The 17069-nt window shown below is 53.2% G+C and overlaps 1 protein-coding gene across 2 annotated transcripts in view; it reads left to right on the plus strand.

The window, feature by feature from the left end:
* The first annotated feature begins 766 nt into the window (after positions 1–766).
* Positions 767–17069, plus strand: part of KAZN (kazrin, periplakin interacting protein) — a 194866-nt gene continuing 178563 nt past the window's right edge. Inside the window, exon 1 of one of the 2 annotated variants that reach the window (XM_025367047.1) lies at positions 767–1204. In XM_025367047.1, the coding sequence (XP_025222832.1) occupies positions 997–1204 (208 nt within the window). In that variant the 5' untranslated portion in view covers positions 767–996. Of the gene's footprint in view, positions 1205–6108; positions 6348–17069 lie in introns of those variants that run through there. The other variant, XM_025367054.1, reaches the window with a different exon arrangement.

The raw sequence follows: 17069 nt of genomic DNA on the forward strand, positions 1-17069 counted from the left end.
CAGCCTGAACACCCACTCCAGCGGGTGGGTTCTGTTGTGCAGACCCTCCAAGGTGCCACTTCCTACAGGGTTTACCTGGCCTTGTCACCGTTCCCCCACCCACTCCCAGGGTCCAGGCTCTGGCCTCCCCTGCCAATGGCTGCCATAGTTGGAGAGTTCATAGGCAGCACTGATAATGGACAGCGGGGAATTACTAATGCCTCACTCATAGATGGGGAAACTGAGGCTGGGGAATTGAGGTGAAGTCACAGGGCCTCCCACCAGATCTCAGCCCCCTCGCGATCTCCTCCACCAGACGCACTCAGCATTCCCCTCACTTAGAGGATGGCCGGTCACACGCAAAGATAAGCGAAGGAAAGATCCCGGGGCTGCTCCCCTCCCCGCCCACTCTTTCTGACCTCTCCTGGCCGGCTGTGAGGACCTCGGCTCTCAGCAAGGCTGCCACAGGGTGTGAGGAGAGGAGAGAGACACAGCAAAGTGGGGTGCCAGGCAGAGGCCAGAGGCTTTCAAAGACCGGGGCTCGAGTCCCCCCGGTGACATCGGTCATCGTTCTGACCCTCCGTGTCCCCGGGCATGACCGCGTCGGGGATGCACCGAGTGGCGGGGGCCAGGCGCACAATGGGGCGACGCGGCGGCGCTCCCCGGGCACTGGGGCCAGTCTGGGCGCCGCGGAGGGGCGGGGGCGGGGGCGGGGCGGGGGCGGGGCGAGCCTCGGCCGTCGCCAGCCCGGAAGGAGCGGGAGGAGGAGCCGCGGGACTGGGAGTCGTTCCCACGTGAGAGGCTCCGCGGCCGAATTCCTCGCGTGCGGCAGCCGCTGACCGCCCGGCGTCCGGCCGGCCGGAGAGCCCTGGTCCGGCGAGCGCAGGCGGCCGGGCGGGAGGCGGGGGCGGCGCTCGGCTGCGCCCCGATGCGGCGGCGACCCCAGGGACTGTGAGCCCGGCGCGCGCCGTCGGAGCCCCTCGCGCCGCCGCGGGCAGCGCCCCCCGGGCACCCGGCATGCGAGCGGCCGACTCGGGCTCGTGGGAGCGCGTCCGCCAGCTCGCGGCGCAGGGCGAGCCGGCGCCTTCCTGCGGGGCGGGGGCCGGGCCCGCGCGGCCCCCGGGACTCGCAGCCTGCGAGCAGTGCGTGGACGCGGCGGGGCCCGGCGATCGGCCCCGCGCCGGGGCTCCCCGGGTCCGAGCGGATGGCGACTGCAGCCAGCCCGGTAGGTGCGCGCGGGGCGGGGCGGGCGGCGCGGACGCAGGCCCGGGAGCCGCCGGGGCCGGGCGCGCGAGGGCGCTCGGATCCGGGATCGGGAAGCCGCTGGCGGCAAAGTTCTCGCAGCGCGCGGAGCCCCGAGCCCTGGGCGGGTGCAGCGGGAGGCGCGCGGGACGCGGAGTGAGTTCCTCGGCGTGGGGACCGGGGCTCGGGGCTGCACCGGAGGACTAGGGCCGCGCTTGCCGGAGCCCGGCGATCCCGCGGCGCCTGGAGACCCAGCCCTGGGCTGGACCCCGCGTCTGCTGGGGGAAGCGTGGGAAAGGGGCCAGCCCTGCACGAAGTTGGTTCGGCCCCCTGGGACCGCACCTGTGAGCCATCTGGCGGCCACCGCGGAGTGCAGAGGGGAACCCCCTTCACCGCCGCCCCTCGGAGGTGAAATTAATGCCTCGCATTTGCTAGGAGCGGAGAGGTTGCTGCGTTTCTCATACACTTGAACTCCGAGTAATGCAGAAAGAGAAATTGCAGAGGTGGAGACACAAATGCAGTGATCTAATTGCCTGTCGTTGGCTAATCCGCCCCAAGTGGAGAACAGCGTTTTACTGTTAAAGTGTTCCCAGTGGGTGTGCCCGTTCCATCCCACTCAGGCCTGTGCTGTCTCCCTTCCCCCTCCCCCTTCCCCCCAGGTTAGGGCATGGGGATGGGAGACAGGAACCCCTGAGTCCTCTTGACTGGAATAGGAAGAAACCTTAGAAGACGAAGGGCTTTTCTGAGAAGGGGCTGCCATCATCAGGTCCAAGTTCTGAATACTTTTTCCGGGAAAAACGGGAGGGGGAGGCACAACATAATTATTCCTTATTCATCGAACACCTATTGTGTTACAGTAATTCACATGCAACATATCCTTAAAATCTTATCACAACCCTGGGAGTGAGGCTGTGTTATCTACATGCAGATAAGAACAGAAAAGACCGGAGGTTAAGTGACTTGCCCAAGTTCCCAGAGTCCTAAATCATGGTGTTGGAATTCTCAGTTTTGTCCGTGGAAATCCAAAGTCTTAGCACCGTAGTACCTCTCCCAGGCAGCAAGCTCTCTAGCTGGGGAGCACACGGGCTTATTTCCCTAATAATCATCTCTTTCCTGTAAGAAAAAAGCCAAACGCAAGGCCCCCTATTCCTGTTTTTGCCTGTGGTAGCCTCCCCAGGAGATGGAATGCCGCCTCTGGGTGTCAGGGCAGTCTTCTCTCCTGTGTTGGAGTTTGCCTTTTCCCACCTTCTCCTCAGTTACACATAGCAGAGTCCAAGACGGGTTGATGTAAAAAAAAACAGCATCGATGCGAAGAGGAAGCAAACGGGAGAGTTTGGCCAAGTTGCTTCATCTTTTTGAGACTCAATTTACCCATCTGTACAGTGGAAATAATAGCACCAACGAAAGATTTGTCATTCCAAAGATGGTGTGTGTAAAACACCTTCCCTCATTCACCATAAATGCTTAATGCATGTTATGTCCTCAGCTCCTTCTGACATTACATGCTTGCTAGATGACCTGTCAGTGCTCCCACTGACTCAGTTTCCCATCAGATGGTGGCGCTCTCTGCTCCATCTCCACCTTCATGAACTAAGTCAAGATGACTTTTGTCTTGTCTGTAAAATACTTAAGTGATCTGAGGCTGAGTGTTGTGTCAGTGGAAGTTGTTTTCATGTAAACATGTACAGGAGATGGCTAGGTGGAGATAGGGCTGTTTACTTTGTGTCTATATAGACTCCATTTGTGTGTTCATAATAATATCCTAATGACACTGTGTAGCCCAGGAATGCCTGTTTCCTAGGTCTAGGGGTGGTGGTTATTCCTGCAGCCCTTATGGTTTGTCCGTTTTAAAAGACAGCACATTGGAAATCTCTTTTCCCAGTTTACAGATGACATCACTGCCATGAAACAAGATCAGACCAGCAGCTAAACCAGAAAGTTTGGAGTTTTCTCTACCCTACTACCCTTCACCCTTTCTGGTCTCTGGTTCTTAAAGACCAAATCGAGTTTCTGAGACTTCCATGATGGCCAGGCATTGAGGACAGCCTGCCATGGAAATGGTTTCTGAAACCATTGGCTGTTACAAGGGACTTTCCTCTAGGAGGGCAATGGGAACTCTGGCTCAAAGCTGCAAGCTGAACTTGTTGCTGAAATAAACATTTCGGCCAGGCTGTGAGGTGGCTGTTCCTCGAATCTCAGCACTTGGTCCCAAGTCGAACGTGCTGCTCAGTTTAAGGAGCTGAAAGAGGTGCCCTGTTGTACGGAAGAGTCTGTGAATTGGCACTTTCAGAGATGTGGGGAAGGGAAAAGATAGAGAGGATGCTGGCTGGCTGGGATGGAGGCCCAAACACCTTGAATTGCTCAGGGAGAATGTCCTGAGATCAGCAGGTGATGGCCCCGTGATGGTGACAGCTCTGGCCTCCAGGGTGCATGACCCAGGGACTGGAGCAGGAGGTGCAGACGTTGGCTGTTTACACAATCCGCACCTGCTTCTGCCTTGATCGTATTTTACTCTGAGATGCTCCACAAGTCAGTGCCCCTGTTGGCACCAAGGGAATAACTCCATCTGAGGGGCAGATCGTTCCAGAGCCCCCTCAGAGTGAGCCATGTGCTCCCTGGAGGTTCTTAAGCTGGGAACAGGAATCCGGTTCTTCGATCTTTCATTGTCCATTCATTCGGTCACATTTCTTGAGCATCTGCTCCGGGCCAGGCACTGTTGTAGCTGCCAGGGATATGGCAGCAAAGGAGATGACTGCAGCCCTGGTTTCCATGGAGCTTACATTCTGTGGGAGGAGATTTCCAGTAGGCAAATAGGCACAGGATATGTCCAGAGATGGTATAAGTGCTATGCAGAAAAATAAAGCCGGGGAGGGGTTAGAATGATGGGAGCGGACGCTGCTTAGCTTTTTGGTAGGGTGGACAGAGGAGCATGTTCCAGGATGAAGTGAGGTGTGTAGGTGCTGAGTTTCTAAGGCAAGAGGGTGTTGCTGATCAGCTAAAGGAACTAAGCCATTTTTTTAAAGGTGATGAGAAATTAGTGTCTTTGTAGACGAAGCACCCTACACGTCTGTAACTGAAGCATCTGCACTCTAACCCTATTGCTCCATTTGGCATTTCTCTTAACCTGGAGCTCAGAAAGCCACGTGGCCTTATCCTGCCTCTTCATGTCCTCTACTTTTTAAAAATTCTGTATTATTTTATTATGATGATCGTTTGGGTTCTTATCACTTCTTGCCCCTCCTCTTTACATGAAACCCGCGGTTGAGGGGACTGGGGCGCTTGTGTGTCTTTGTCTTTGTGTACTGGCTCCCAGCACTGTACCCTCCCGGAGACTAGTTGTGTCGTGAACTAAACAGGATGCCTTGTCTTCACGAGGCCTCCCAGCAACCCAGTGGGGAAGTGCAGTTGCTAACCCCATCCATAGATGGGGAAACCAGTCCTTAGAACAGTTCAGTAACTGCCCAAGGCCACGCAGCCAGTGGGTGTCCCAACCAGGAATTTATCCCAGACTGTAGACCTCAGCAGTATGGAAAGACTTCATGTTGCTCTTAAGAAAGTAGATCCACATTGTTTCTGGTCTGTTTTTCCTTTAAATTTTTATCATTAAAAAAAAAAGTTTGTCCTCTCCTTGACATTCCTTGTTTTAAGCAACTCAAGCATTTGCTTATCTTTCTGCTGTTAGCAATTTCAGTGGGAGGTCAGCTCTCTGTGAGCCGTTCTGAAAAGGACTTCTGCTGGGACTGGATGAGATGCAATCTCCACTGCTTGGAATTAAGAATGCTTTTAGGAAGCTGCCCACTAGAACCCATTGGTGGGTTTCGTGTGAGCATACTTCTGCTAGCAGGGCGAGGGCAGGATGGAGGCAATGGAGGGCTTGGTTCTTCTGGACAATCGGGGTGAAAGCCACTGCTGAGATCCCCGAGGATCCCCGAGGAGTCTCAACCTGCGGCCCGGCACCCTCCGCCCTCCACCCTGTGTTGTGGTCCAGTGAGATGGACAGAACTTTATCCTTCTGCCAAGGCTGGCGGCACACCATAGTGGGTACAGGGCACCGGTTTTGGACTCAAACACACACTGATTTGAATTTGTCAGCTCTGCTCCTTGCTAGCTATATGCCCCTAAGCAAGTTATTTAATGTCCCGAGCCTCAGTTTACCCTTCTGTAAAATGGAAATCGTATTACCCACCTCAGAGTTGTTGGAAATTGGACAGGAATCTGTGTGATGAACATCCTTTCCCCCCGTGGAGCCTGATGCTGGGTCCGTGCCATATGGAAGCAGCGGGAATTCCTGTTCCTCCACATGCCAAAGGACTTGATGTATATGTGTTTAAAATATATATAATACTTTTTTTTTTTTATTTTTGAAGCTTGAAATATTGGGATTTACTCAAACAGGTGACTCCAAAGGGTGGCTAGCTGCTTATTTGGCCTTCTGAGTCATCACGAAATCTCCATAATGGGCACGAAGCATCATTTATGTTCTTTGTAATATTCCAGTTGAGTGAACTGGACAATTTGCCAGGACCCTCCAGCCATTCTGGAGGAAGAATTTGTTCATTTTTTAATCATCTCAGGAGGAAAATAGCACCCCTGGCTCTGGAGTTAGCCTCCCTCATCCGTAACACGGCAAGCTGACAAAAGTGGAACGTCAGCACATTTGCGCGTAGACAGATTTTAGTCCCAGCAGATAAGCACACCCAACATGTCATTAAAGCCGGCCGAAGCCATCGCCCTGGGGATCCCGTGTTTGTTGTGAGTCACTAAGGGCTGTAAACACTCCAGAGACACAGGCATGGTTATAGTGTGCGGGCGAGTTGTTTTAATGGGTTTACTCTCCGTGAGTGCGTCGTACGTTGCGGGTGTCACATGAGTGCCTTTCAAGGGAGAGGGAAGGTCAGGCTTGCCTCCTGTCCACGAGGACAACCTCTGTCTCCTGTGGGGCGGCCTCTATGAAGGTGGGGACTCCAGGCTTTCTCTCGTCTGCTTTTTGGATGCCTTCAGGAGAGGTCAGTTAGAGGATATCAATTGTGGCAATTCCCTGGGGCCCTCATCAAATGGCATTAGCCCATCACGTGCTGCAGTGGCACCCAATTTGGAGGAAATTCAGAGCCAGAAGAGTGTAATAGGTACGCAAGTGCTGCCTGCTGTCCCAGGCCTGAACTGGGTGACGCTAAGTCTGGCCTAAGGAGCAGGGAGCTGGTGGGCTCCGAGTGGGACTTGTCCTCAGTCTACGTGCTGGACACTGGGGACTGTTTTGGGAAACGCCCTCCACCTGGCACCTGGTGGCTAATCCGCAGCTGCCAGTGGCCTCGTCTTTTGTTGCTTCTTGGATTTGGAGGCTGGCTCAGGCTCCCAACTAGTTCAGGCTGTAACTTTATCACAGGCATTGACTGTGTTCACTACCTTTTAATTGTACAGAAGTTTCAGAAAAGCTCTCCTGGGGAATTGGAGAGAAGTAAAAACAACAGCTGCTATTTCCTGGATGCCTTATTCCCTCCCCTCACAGCGCAGCCTCAGCAGCATGTTCCTAACTTTGAAGTTCTGTGTGCCCAGGCAGGGAAGAATGTGGATTTTCATTCAGTTGGGTCCCATTAGTGTGGAAGGGCCGAGCAAGAACCAAGCACCTTGTTCCATGTATTCCTGTTGATCCCCCCATTCCTGTCAGCCAGCTGCTGTTCTCCCCATCTTACAGGTGAGACCACTGAGGTATGGAGAGGTTATACTGGTTGTGGAAAGTAGCTGTTCCAGGCTGCCATGCTGCCCTCCCAGGACCCTTTCTCCTGCGGTTTCCTTGTCAGCTGACAATTCCCCAGGCTACGAAGCCACAGAGCAGAGGCTGAGCTGCTGAAAGTCATGGGATTTTTCTTCCTAGCACCTTCGGCTCACTGGGTTCCAATCAGCCAGAGCCAGTTGGGAGGGGGGCCTCTGGGGCCCAGAGTGGTCCTCGGTCTCTGTCAACAGGAGACTCTGCCCCTACCCCTTCACCCTAGCCAGAAGCCAGAGGCAAGCTGGCTCCTGACAGGAGGTCCCCCTGCCACAACCGTTTGGAAACCTAGAACACAGAGCCCTGAGAGGGAAACCTCTGCAGGGATGGGGTCAACCCGCTCCCTCTACTAGGTGAGGAAACTGAGGCCCAAGGCTAGGAAGGGACCATACTCCAGGATGTCACACAGGGAGGCTTCCAGGGTCAGATATGAAACCTTAGAAAAGGCATGAGCTCGGTGCCTCACACCTGTAATCCCAGCGCTTTGGGAGGCCGAAGCAGGCGGAGCACTTGAGGTCAGGAGTTCAAGACCAGCCTGGGCAACGTGGTGAAACCCCATCTCTACTAAAAAATAAATACAAAAATGAGCCGGGCATGGTGGCACATGCCTGTAGTCCCAGCTACTCGGAATACTGATACAGGAAAATTAATTGAATCTAGGAGAAGAGGCAGAGGTTATAGTGAGCTGAGATCACTCCAGCCTGGGCAACAGAGCAAGACTCTGTCTTAAAAAAAAAGAAAAGAAAGAAAAGTCATGGGAACGTCTTGGTAGCACTGGAAGTTTTCACCCTTTGCCGTCTTCCCAACCTTATCCAACCCATTCAAGGCGGGTTTCAGACTTCGGGGATTGCAGTGGTCTGGGGTGCTTGCTAAGGTATAGATTCTCAGGCTCCCCTCCCCTGCCAGGAATCCGGATTTGTATCAAGTACCCTGCGTAATTTTGGCATTCCACAGATCAGACATTGAGAACCTCTGCCCTTTGCTTTCCTGGGATTGGGTTAATTTTAGAGTAAGAAACCCAGGAGGGCACATACTCTGGTTTACGCTGTGTTGCCCAGGCTGCAGCACAGGGACAATTCATGATCAGAGCACACCAGCACCTTTTCACTCCCACCAGTGGCCCGAAGTACACAGTCAGGTAGATGGCCATCTAAGTTAAATCTTGCTTTTTTTCCTTTTTGTGCCAACCCCTGTCCGAGCACATGTGTTCCCAGAATCTACTAGAAAGAGGCACATGCCTTTCTCAGTCTTGTGAACTCACAAGACTGCCCTGCAGTGAGACAGCACATGGAGGCTTTGGTGGCGGCTGTTCAGACACCCTCCTCCCGGCTCCAGGCTGCCCATCAGCACTCCGTGTTTCCCATTCATCCTGAATTCCTGGCTCCTTGAGCCCCGCAGAGGAGCCAAGGCACTGGGCAGGGTGCTAAGGAGACAAAGGACACCAAACCCTTATTATCCTGTGATTCACCTCTGGGCCACATGTGGGTCCTGTTCGTCCATGCTCCCCAGCATGGCCCCCACCCTTCCCACCCCATCCCCCGCCCCGGGTCCCTTTCATCGTCAGGCGTGATGCTGTTCAGGTGGTCGAACATCGGCTGGGTCTTGTCATTGCTTCCTCTGGCATCTCTACCTATGTCAGCCAGACAGTGGAGAGCCAGTGGGGGGGGGGGGGTTCTGTTTACTCTCTACTCTTCGGGGAGGGAAGCCAAGGGGCCTGGGAGGTTGCGAGGAGACTCTGCGTGTGGCCCTCCCCGGCATGGTAGCCTCTGGGCTTAAATGCAGCTAGTACGACTGAAGAACTGAGATTTACATTTTACTTACTTGTAAAAGGCCACATGTGGCTAGAGCTGGCCCTGAGTCAGGGCACAAGGCTAATGAGTGTTTCCAAGGCCCGTCAGCTTGGGAAGCCTGAGATGTGTGTTTTTCCACTGACGAGATGTGTGTTTTCCACCCACAAGGAGCTGAGCCCTGACATCAGTGGGCTCAAATGCAGAGTCCCACCCCAGAAACTGACTCCACACTTTTTTTTTTAATTGCATTTTTTGTATTATGGTAAAATGTATGTAACATAAAATTTACCATTTTAACCATTTGTTAGATATTCAATTTAGTGGCATTAAGCACATTCACAGTGTTAGAGGTCCGTCACCACAATCCATTTCCAAAACTTTTTCATCACTCCAAACAGAAACCATGCCCATTAAACCCTAACTCTCCATCCCTCTCCCCCAGCCCCTGCCAACCACCATTCCAGTTTCTGTCTGTGTATGTTGGCCTATTCCAGGTACCTCATCTAAGTAGGATCACACAGTAGTTGCAGGGTTCTGCGTTATTTATTTATTTATTTATTTATTTATTTATTTATTTATGAGACAGAGTTTCGCCCTTGTTGCCCAAGCTGTAGTCCAATGGCAAAATCTCAGCTCATTGCAACCTCTGTCTCCTGGGTTCAAGTGATTCTCCTGCCTCAGCCTCCCGAGTAGCTGAGATTACACGCACGTGCCACCGCACCTGGGTAATTTTTTGCATTTTTAGTAGAGACAGGGTTTCACCATGTTAGCCAGGCTGGTCTCGAACTCCTGACCTCAGGTGATCTGCCTGCCTCGGCCTCCCAAGGTGCTGGGATTACAGGTGTGAGCCACCACGCCCGGCCAGGTTCTGCAGTTTTAACATACAGTCCATCCCTGCCCCACTGCTGATGGTCCTGGAGCTACATCTGGAAGTACCGTGTCTTAAGTACTTTATCCCCAAAGTGTCTCACACTTCCCTTAACCCTTTAAACAGGGCTACCTCTCAGGTGCACTGGGAAGGTTTGGGGAAGACATAAATCCGGGTATCTTTTCCCGATTATTAAAACCAGCACCTTGTTACATCTCTGGCATTGTGATGTACATTTTGATTCTTATTTTAGAGACAGGGTCTCACTGTGTTGCCCAGGCTGGTGTGCAGAGGCTGTTCACAGGCATTGTCATTGCACACTACAGCCTTGAACTCCTGGTTTCAAGCCATCCTCCTGCCTCAGCCTCCCAAGTAGCTAGGATTACAGGCACGTGTCACCACACCCAGCAGCATCACTTTTGTCTGTTTGTGTGGGATGTAGCTTTTTAGAAAGGGAAATGATTGGGGTTTTTGTCAGTTTTGTTTTCTTTCTTTCTTTTTTTTACCTTTGAGATGGAGTCTCGCTCTGTCACCAGGCTGGAGTGCAGTGGTGCGTCTCAGCTCACTGCAACCTCCGCCTCCCGGGTTCAAGCAATTCTCTGCCTCAGCCTCCCGAATAGCTGGGATGACAGGCGCTCGCCACCACACCTGGCTAATTTTTGTATTTTTAGTAGAGACAGGGTTTCACTATCTTGGCCAGACTGGTCTTAAACTCCTGACCTTGTGATCCACCTGCCTTGGCCTCCCAAAGTGCTGGGATTACAGGTGTGAGCCACCGCGCCCGGCCCTCCTTTTTCATAGCATATTTATGACTGCTAAGCCCCAGGACCACTCCTTGCCCTGGGGTTTTGAATAGAAGGACACCTGCTGCTTAGACGCTATGGTGTAGGGAGACAACTTCCCTTCAGTGTGAGAGAGATTTTCTGTTCAGCAACAGGATGGGCTGCCCTGGCAGGCAATGGGTTCCCCAGCACTGGAGGCATCAGGCAGGAACTCGGTGTGCCCCATCAGGGTACCAGAAAGTGGTCATTTGGGGGCTGATGCTGGTCAGCATCCATCTAAATACTCAATTTTCCATCCTGGCCTCCAGTCGCCCCCTCCATCTCTCCTTTCAGAGAAGGGTGGGGAGGTTGGGCCAGCCAGGTCTGGGCCCTGCAGCCACCTTCACAACATGAGTGTTCCCTGCTGTCTGACAGCTTCAAACATCTGACCCAGGCTGAGGGTCACCGCTGATCTGGGGTAACCCTTCTTCCAGCACCGGAGGCCTCTGTGGCATTCCCTTAAACCTCCCAGGCCAGGGAGGAGTTGCTGGGCTTGCATTTCCACAGTGCCAGCCCTCAGCCTTCCTGTGCTCCTTCGAGACCTCCTGGGTGCACCAGCAGCTGACCAAGGGGCAAACCTGCATCCCTGGTGTTCACTCTCAGGGACAGAGGCTACCCCTTGGGTTCTGGAGCAGTCACGGATGCCTCCCCTGCCAGCCTGGGCTGCCTTCTCCCTCCCACCAGGATACAGTGGTTCTTTTTTGAGACGGAGTTTCGCTCTTGTTGACAAGGCTGGAGTGCAGTGGTGCGATCTTGGCTCTCTGCAACTTCCACCTCCCAGGTTCAAGAAATTCTCCTGCCTCAGCCTCCCGAGTAGCTGGGATTATAGGCATGCGCCACCACGCCCAGCTAATTTTATATTTTTAGTAGAGATGGGTCTCCAACTCCCAACCTCAGGTGATCTGCCCGCCTCGGCCTCCCAAAGTGCCGGGATTACAGACGTGAGCCACCACGCCCGGCCCAGTACAGTGGTTCTTTAGGTGTGAGGTAGAAATGTCTACCCTGGGTGGTGTCTTTCTTCTCTTTGGCACCCTCAAATGACCTGTGAGGAGCTCCATTTTTTAGATGGGGAAATGAACCTGATACACTGTGATCCCTCTAGGCCACTGCTGTCCGATAGAACTTTCTGCAACGCTGGAAGTGGTCTGTGTCTGCATTGCCCAGGATGGTAGCCCCTGGGCTTAACTGTAGCTAGTACAACTGAATAACTGAGATATACATTTTATTTAATTGTAAAAGGCCACGTGTGGCTAGCGGCCCCCAAGTTGGAGCTGGGCCTGAGTCAGGGTATGAAGCTAATGAATGTTTCCGAGGCCCATCGCAGTTTGGGAAGCCTGAGATGTGTGTTTTTATACCGTGCCCCCTTAGGGCTGCCGTGCGTCTCTGCATGGTCCCTGCACCACCATCCTCAGAGTCGCTCAGGAGCTTATTTTCCAGTGTTGTCTCCTGGTTGCCATACTTGACCTGGACAATCAAAAATACCTGAGGACTGGGCACAGTGGCTCACGCCTGTATTCCCAGCACTTTGGGAGGCTGAGGCAGGCAGATCACTCGAGGTCAGGAGTTCGAGACCAGCCTGACCAACATGGTGAAACCCCGTCTCTACTAAAAATACAAAAATTAGCCAGGCATGGTGGCGTGCACCTGTCATCCCAGCTACTCTGGAGGCTAAGGTGGGAGGATTGCTTGAACCTGGGAGATCAAGGCTGCAGTGTGCCAAGATGGCGCCACGGTACTCCAGCCTGGGCAACAGAGAGATACCCTGTTTCGCAAAAAAAAAAAAAAAAAGGAATGTGCCCAAGAATCTGCATTTTAAACAGACCCCACCCCTAATCCCAGATGATGCCAGCTCACTCTGCATTTTGAGGACTGAGGCTCCAGCACCTGCCATCTTTACCTCTGTGGGTCTTCCTAGCATCAGGAGCCCTACCGTGTCCTTTGTGTCTTTGCCCCCAACCCCCAGCCCCATCCCCCAGAACCGCTTGAGCTGGGCCGTTGATTCTCAAGGTGTGCCGCCAGGACCAGCAACATCAGCAGCACCTGAGAACATATTAGAAATGCAAATTCTCAGCCGGGCGCGGTGGCTCACACCTGTAATCCCAACACTTTGGGAGACCGAGGCAGGTGGATCATGAGGTCAGGAGATGGAGACCATCCTGGCTAACGTGGTGAAACCCCGTCTCTACTAAAAATATAAAAAATTAGCCGGACGTGGCGGCGGGTGCCTGTAGTCCCAGTTACCCGGGAGACTGAGGCAGAAGAATGGTGTGAACCCAGGAGGTGGAGCTTGCAGTGAGCTGAGATCGCGCCACTGCACTCCAGCCTGGGCGGCAGAGCAAAAAAAAAAAAAAAAAAAAAGAAGAAGAAGAAGAAAAGAAGAGAAAAAAAGAAAAGCAAATTCTCCGTCCACTCCAGACCTACAGAGTCAGAAACTGGGGGTGGGCCCAGTCTGGATCTTAACAAGCCCCGCAAGGCGATGCTGATGGACCTATAGTCTGAAAGCAGCCACTGGGCAAGGCAGCTCTAGAAGGCTTTTTCCACTTCTATTTTCCTTCCTTGCCTCCCTCTCCCCTCTCCCTTCCCCTTCTCCCTGTACCCTGGCCTGTTCCCTGCCCAGCTACCAAGGGCTGCTTGGCCCTTCTATGCCTAGGGGCTACTGGATGTGTCACTAGATGGTCTGTCTGCCTTTCACAAGGGCCTTCAGAGATCCTGGCCTTACCCAGGGGACCCCCTAATGGTGATGTTGGTGGGACAAGTGGAGCAGCAGCCTACAGCACCCCCGCCCCATCTTCTCTCCCATATCCCAGATGGTGGCCGCCTGCTCCCCCAGTGCCAGAATTTTAGAACAGAAGGCCAGATGGGCCCATTTCCCTGGAGCCCCCGAGCCCCCCTGCCCTTGGGGATGCCTGGACGACGTCCGCCCATCCCACAGCTGTGCTCAGCAGACAGCGCTTTTCCATGTCACGTCTCCCCAGTGTATGGAAAGGCAGGGGAGGTGACGGGCAGAACATCAGCCCTGACTTTGCAGCTTACCTGCTGTGGGACCTTGTACAGTTCACTCACCCTCTGGACCTGTGTCCCTGTTTGGTGAAGTGAAATCATAGTGTCAGCCTGGCCTAGCTCACAGATCTGTGGTTGCTTTAGGAGAGCCCATGGATTTGGAAGCGCTTCACTCACTCTGAGGCACCTTAGAGATGCCATTGGTACCATCAGGTGCAGTTGGTACCATCGGTTGGTAGCTATAGGATGCTGCTGAAGGCAGACCTGTACCTGGGGCGACCAAATTGTCCTGTGTTTCTCAGGACTTTCTTGGTTCTAGCACTGAACATCCCGCACCATGGGATATGCCTCGGTCTCAGGCAAACCAGGCTGGTTGATCACAGGTGCCCTGCTCCACTGTGCCAGCTACACTCGGCTGCTTTTGCCATATAGAAAGGGATCCCTCCACTTTCCCAGCGGCTAAGGCCTCACCTACCTGCCCTGCCCCCTTTTAGATTCCTTGATCACTTTGATCCTTCCTCATCACATAAGTACTTACCAGGCCCCAACTGCGCGCCTGGCACTGACAGCTGAGCAGGACGAACCCTGCTCTCATGGCACTTATATTCTGGAAGAGGGTTTTTTTTCTGCCTAAAACTCCTAACTGAAACCGGAAAGATACCCTCTCTTGCCCTCTCCCCAGATGCGACAAGTCCCCTTGTTCATCCACGCGGCAGGCATCCAGCACCTGCTCTGTTCTCGGTTTTGTGTGAGGCTCCACAAATGTGACCATCCCCCTTCTGTCCCCAGTGGAGGAGCTCAGGGCCTCTCTGTCCCATGAACCACCCTGGCTCATTCCTACCCTTTGCCTTGCTGGTTCTTGCCTCTGTTATCTTCCTACCCTGAACTAAGTCCACATCCTGCCCCATCCTGGGCCCCCAACCTTTCTGTGAGCCTTTCTTGCTCATTGCAGCCCCTCTGGGTGTAATTCTTGCAGTGCCATCTGCAAGTGTCACCCAGAGCACAGCATGGCAGCGAGTCACGCTGCAGAAGGTGAAGTTGGCTCCTCAGCAAGCATGTTCCTGTGCCCCTTGCTAGGTGTTATGGGACCAGAGGAGAGCCTTCATCATAAACCCTGCTGGTTAATTACTTGCAGGTTTCCTTAGAGCACCTACTTTGGGTCAAATCCTTTTCTAGTTCCCTGTGGAGGAGCTCAGTTTTCTCTTTTATGAGTTGTTTGTACTTTTCTGTCTTTCCCTTTCCCCTCTGTCTTGAAGGACTAGCGAATCAGTTGCCACCTCTTAGGTTCTGTCCACAGTCTCCTGGCCATAAATAATCACGTCCCCTCCGCCTCTCTCCCTACCATCCTTCTTTGATCACACAATTCCCAGGTCAGCTTGTAGGATCTATCAGCCTCCTGAGTATGGGGCTTGGGTGGGGTTGACTGAACACCCTCTCCTTCCCACCCCAGTGTGCCTGCTCCCTCAAGGGGCTGCATAAGCGCTTCCTGTCGTGTCCCCTTCTCCACTTTCCTGGCACATCCCTGATAGAGCTGAGCACACTGAGGTCAGCACCAGCAGCTGGTGCTTTGGGTGCTCCAGACGGCATCTGGCTCCTCTCAACCTTCCCAGTGGGAGTCTGATTTTCCAGCCTGTGCCTAGAGCATGGCCATCTCCCTGGAAGGTGCTGATTGCTCCCCTTTGGACGTGACTTGAATCCATACCCAGCAGGCAGGCGATGCTACCTTCTCACAGCGTGCGCGGCCCAGGAAGGTAGGAATTTAGCAAAAGGGCACCTTTGCCTTACTCCGTGCTTGGTGGTGTATAGGGCATTTTAGCCTTGTGTAGGACAGGCTCCCCTCACTGAGCTAGGACAGGTACGTAGACACAGAGCTCTCAGTGTGAGGACGTTGGGGCCATAGAGCCCAGCTGCCTGGGTGCAAATTGTTCCAACAGTGGGGACCCTGAGCAAGTTCCTTAACCCCTCTGAGCCTCAATATCTTCATCTGTAAATTGGGGTGCTAGCTCTATTTAGTAGGGGTTTTATGGAGATTAAGATCATTTGTATTAGTTCAAAATGGGCCAGATGCGATGGCTCACGCCTGTAATCCCAACACTTTGGGAAGCCAAGGCAGGTGGATCACCTGAGGTCAGGAGTTCGAGACCAGCCTGGCCAACATGGCAAACCCCCATTTCTACTAAAAATACAAAACTTAGCCAGGTGTGGTGGCAGGCACCTGTAATCCTAGCTACTCAGGAGGCTGAGGCAGGAGAATCACTGGAACCCGGAAGACAGAGGTTGCATTGAGCCGAGATCGCACCATTGCACTCCAGCCTGGGCAACAAGAGCGAAACTCCATCTCAAAAAAAAAAAAAAAAAGAAAAGAAAAGTGGGGGTGCTGGAGTGATATAAGACTCACCAGAGAGATGGCCAAGTCAGACAAGTCCAGAGTCCAATACTCAATAGGATGTCAAGCACTGGGGCAGGATTTGGACTTCCTGGGGAGAAATTTTTGGAGTTAGCATCTGCCTGGGCTTTGTTCTCCCACTCAGAAGGGGGCATCTGGTGACATTTGGTCAGAATCTCATGCATTATGAGAAGAGCACACTGGAGATTCTTGGGCAAACTGCTTAATCTCTTTGAGCCTCAGTTTCCACCTCTTGTAAAATGAGAATGATGGCACCCCTCCTACACGAGGAACTTGCCAAGTAGAGCTGCTGCTTTATCAATAAACCATCTTAAATACTGTGTGCAAGACAATGGATGGCAGATAATGATGTTTATTTATTTATTCATTTTTTCTTTGTTTTTGTTTTTGTTTTTTGAGATGGAGTCTCACTCTGTTGCCCAGGCTGGAGAGCAATGGCGTGACCTTGGCTCACTGCAACCACCACCTCCTGGGTTCAGGCAATTCTCCTGCCTCAGCCTCCTGAGTAGCTGGGATTACAGGTGTCCACCACCACACCAGGCTAATTTCTATACTTTTAGTAGAGACAGGGTTTCACCACGGGGCCAGGCTGGTCTCGAACACCTGACCTCAGGTGATCCGCCAGCCGCAGCCTCCCAAAGTGCTGGGATTGCAGGCGTGAGCCACCGTGCCTGGCCTGTTTGTTCATTTTAGACACACGGTCTTGCTCTTGTCACCCAGGCTGGAGTGCCGTGGCAGGATCATTGCTCGCTTCAGCCTCAAACTCCTGGGCTCAAATCATCCTCCCACCTCAGCCTCCTGAGTAGCTAGGACTACAGGCACACACCACCATGCCTGGCTAATTTTTTAAAAATTTTGTTTGTAGAGACAGGGTCTCACTGTGTTGCCCAGGCTGGTCTCGAATTTCTGGTCTCAAGTGATCCTCCCACCTCAGCCTACCAAAGCCCTGGGATTACAGGTGTGAGCCTCTCACCTGGCCGGTGATGTTTAGTAAGCATGTGGTCTGCATCGGCAGTGGGAGGTGCCTCTGCATTGGGAGGTGCCTCTGCATAGGGTGGAGTGCATGTACCTGAGGGTGTGCATTCTCGGGCACTCTTCTCTGCCTGTTGGGATATTGAGAGCCGTGACAGTGACTGAGCTTTGAGCTTTGTTGTCCACGACACAGGCTCAGCATCCAGGCAGTGTGCTGAGCAGTGAT

This window comes from Theropithecus gelada, chromosome 1, assembly GCF_003255815.1.
Source record: "Theropithecus gelada isolate Dixy chromosome 1, Tgel_1.0, whole genome shotgun sequence".
Lineage (NCBI taxonomy): Eukaryota > Metazoa > Chordata > Mammalia > Primates > Cercopithecidae > Theropithecus > Theropithecus gelada.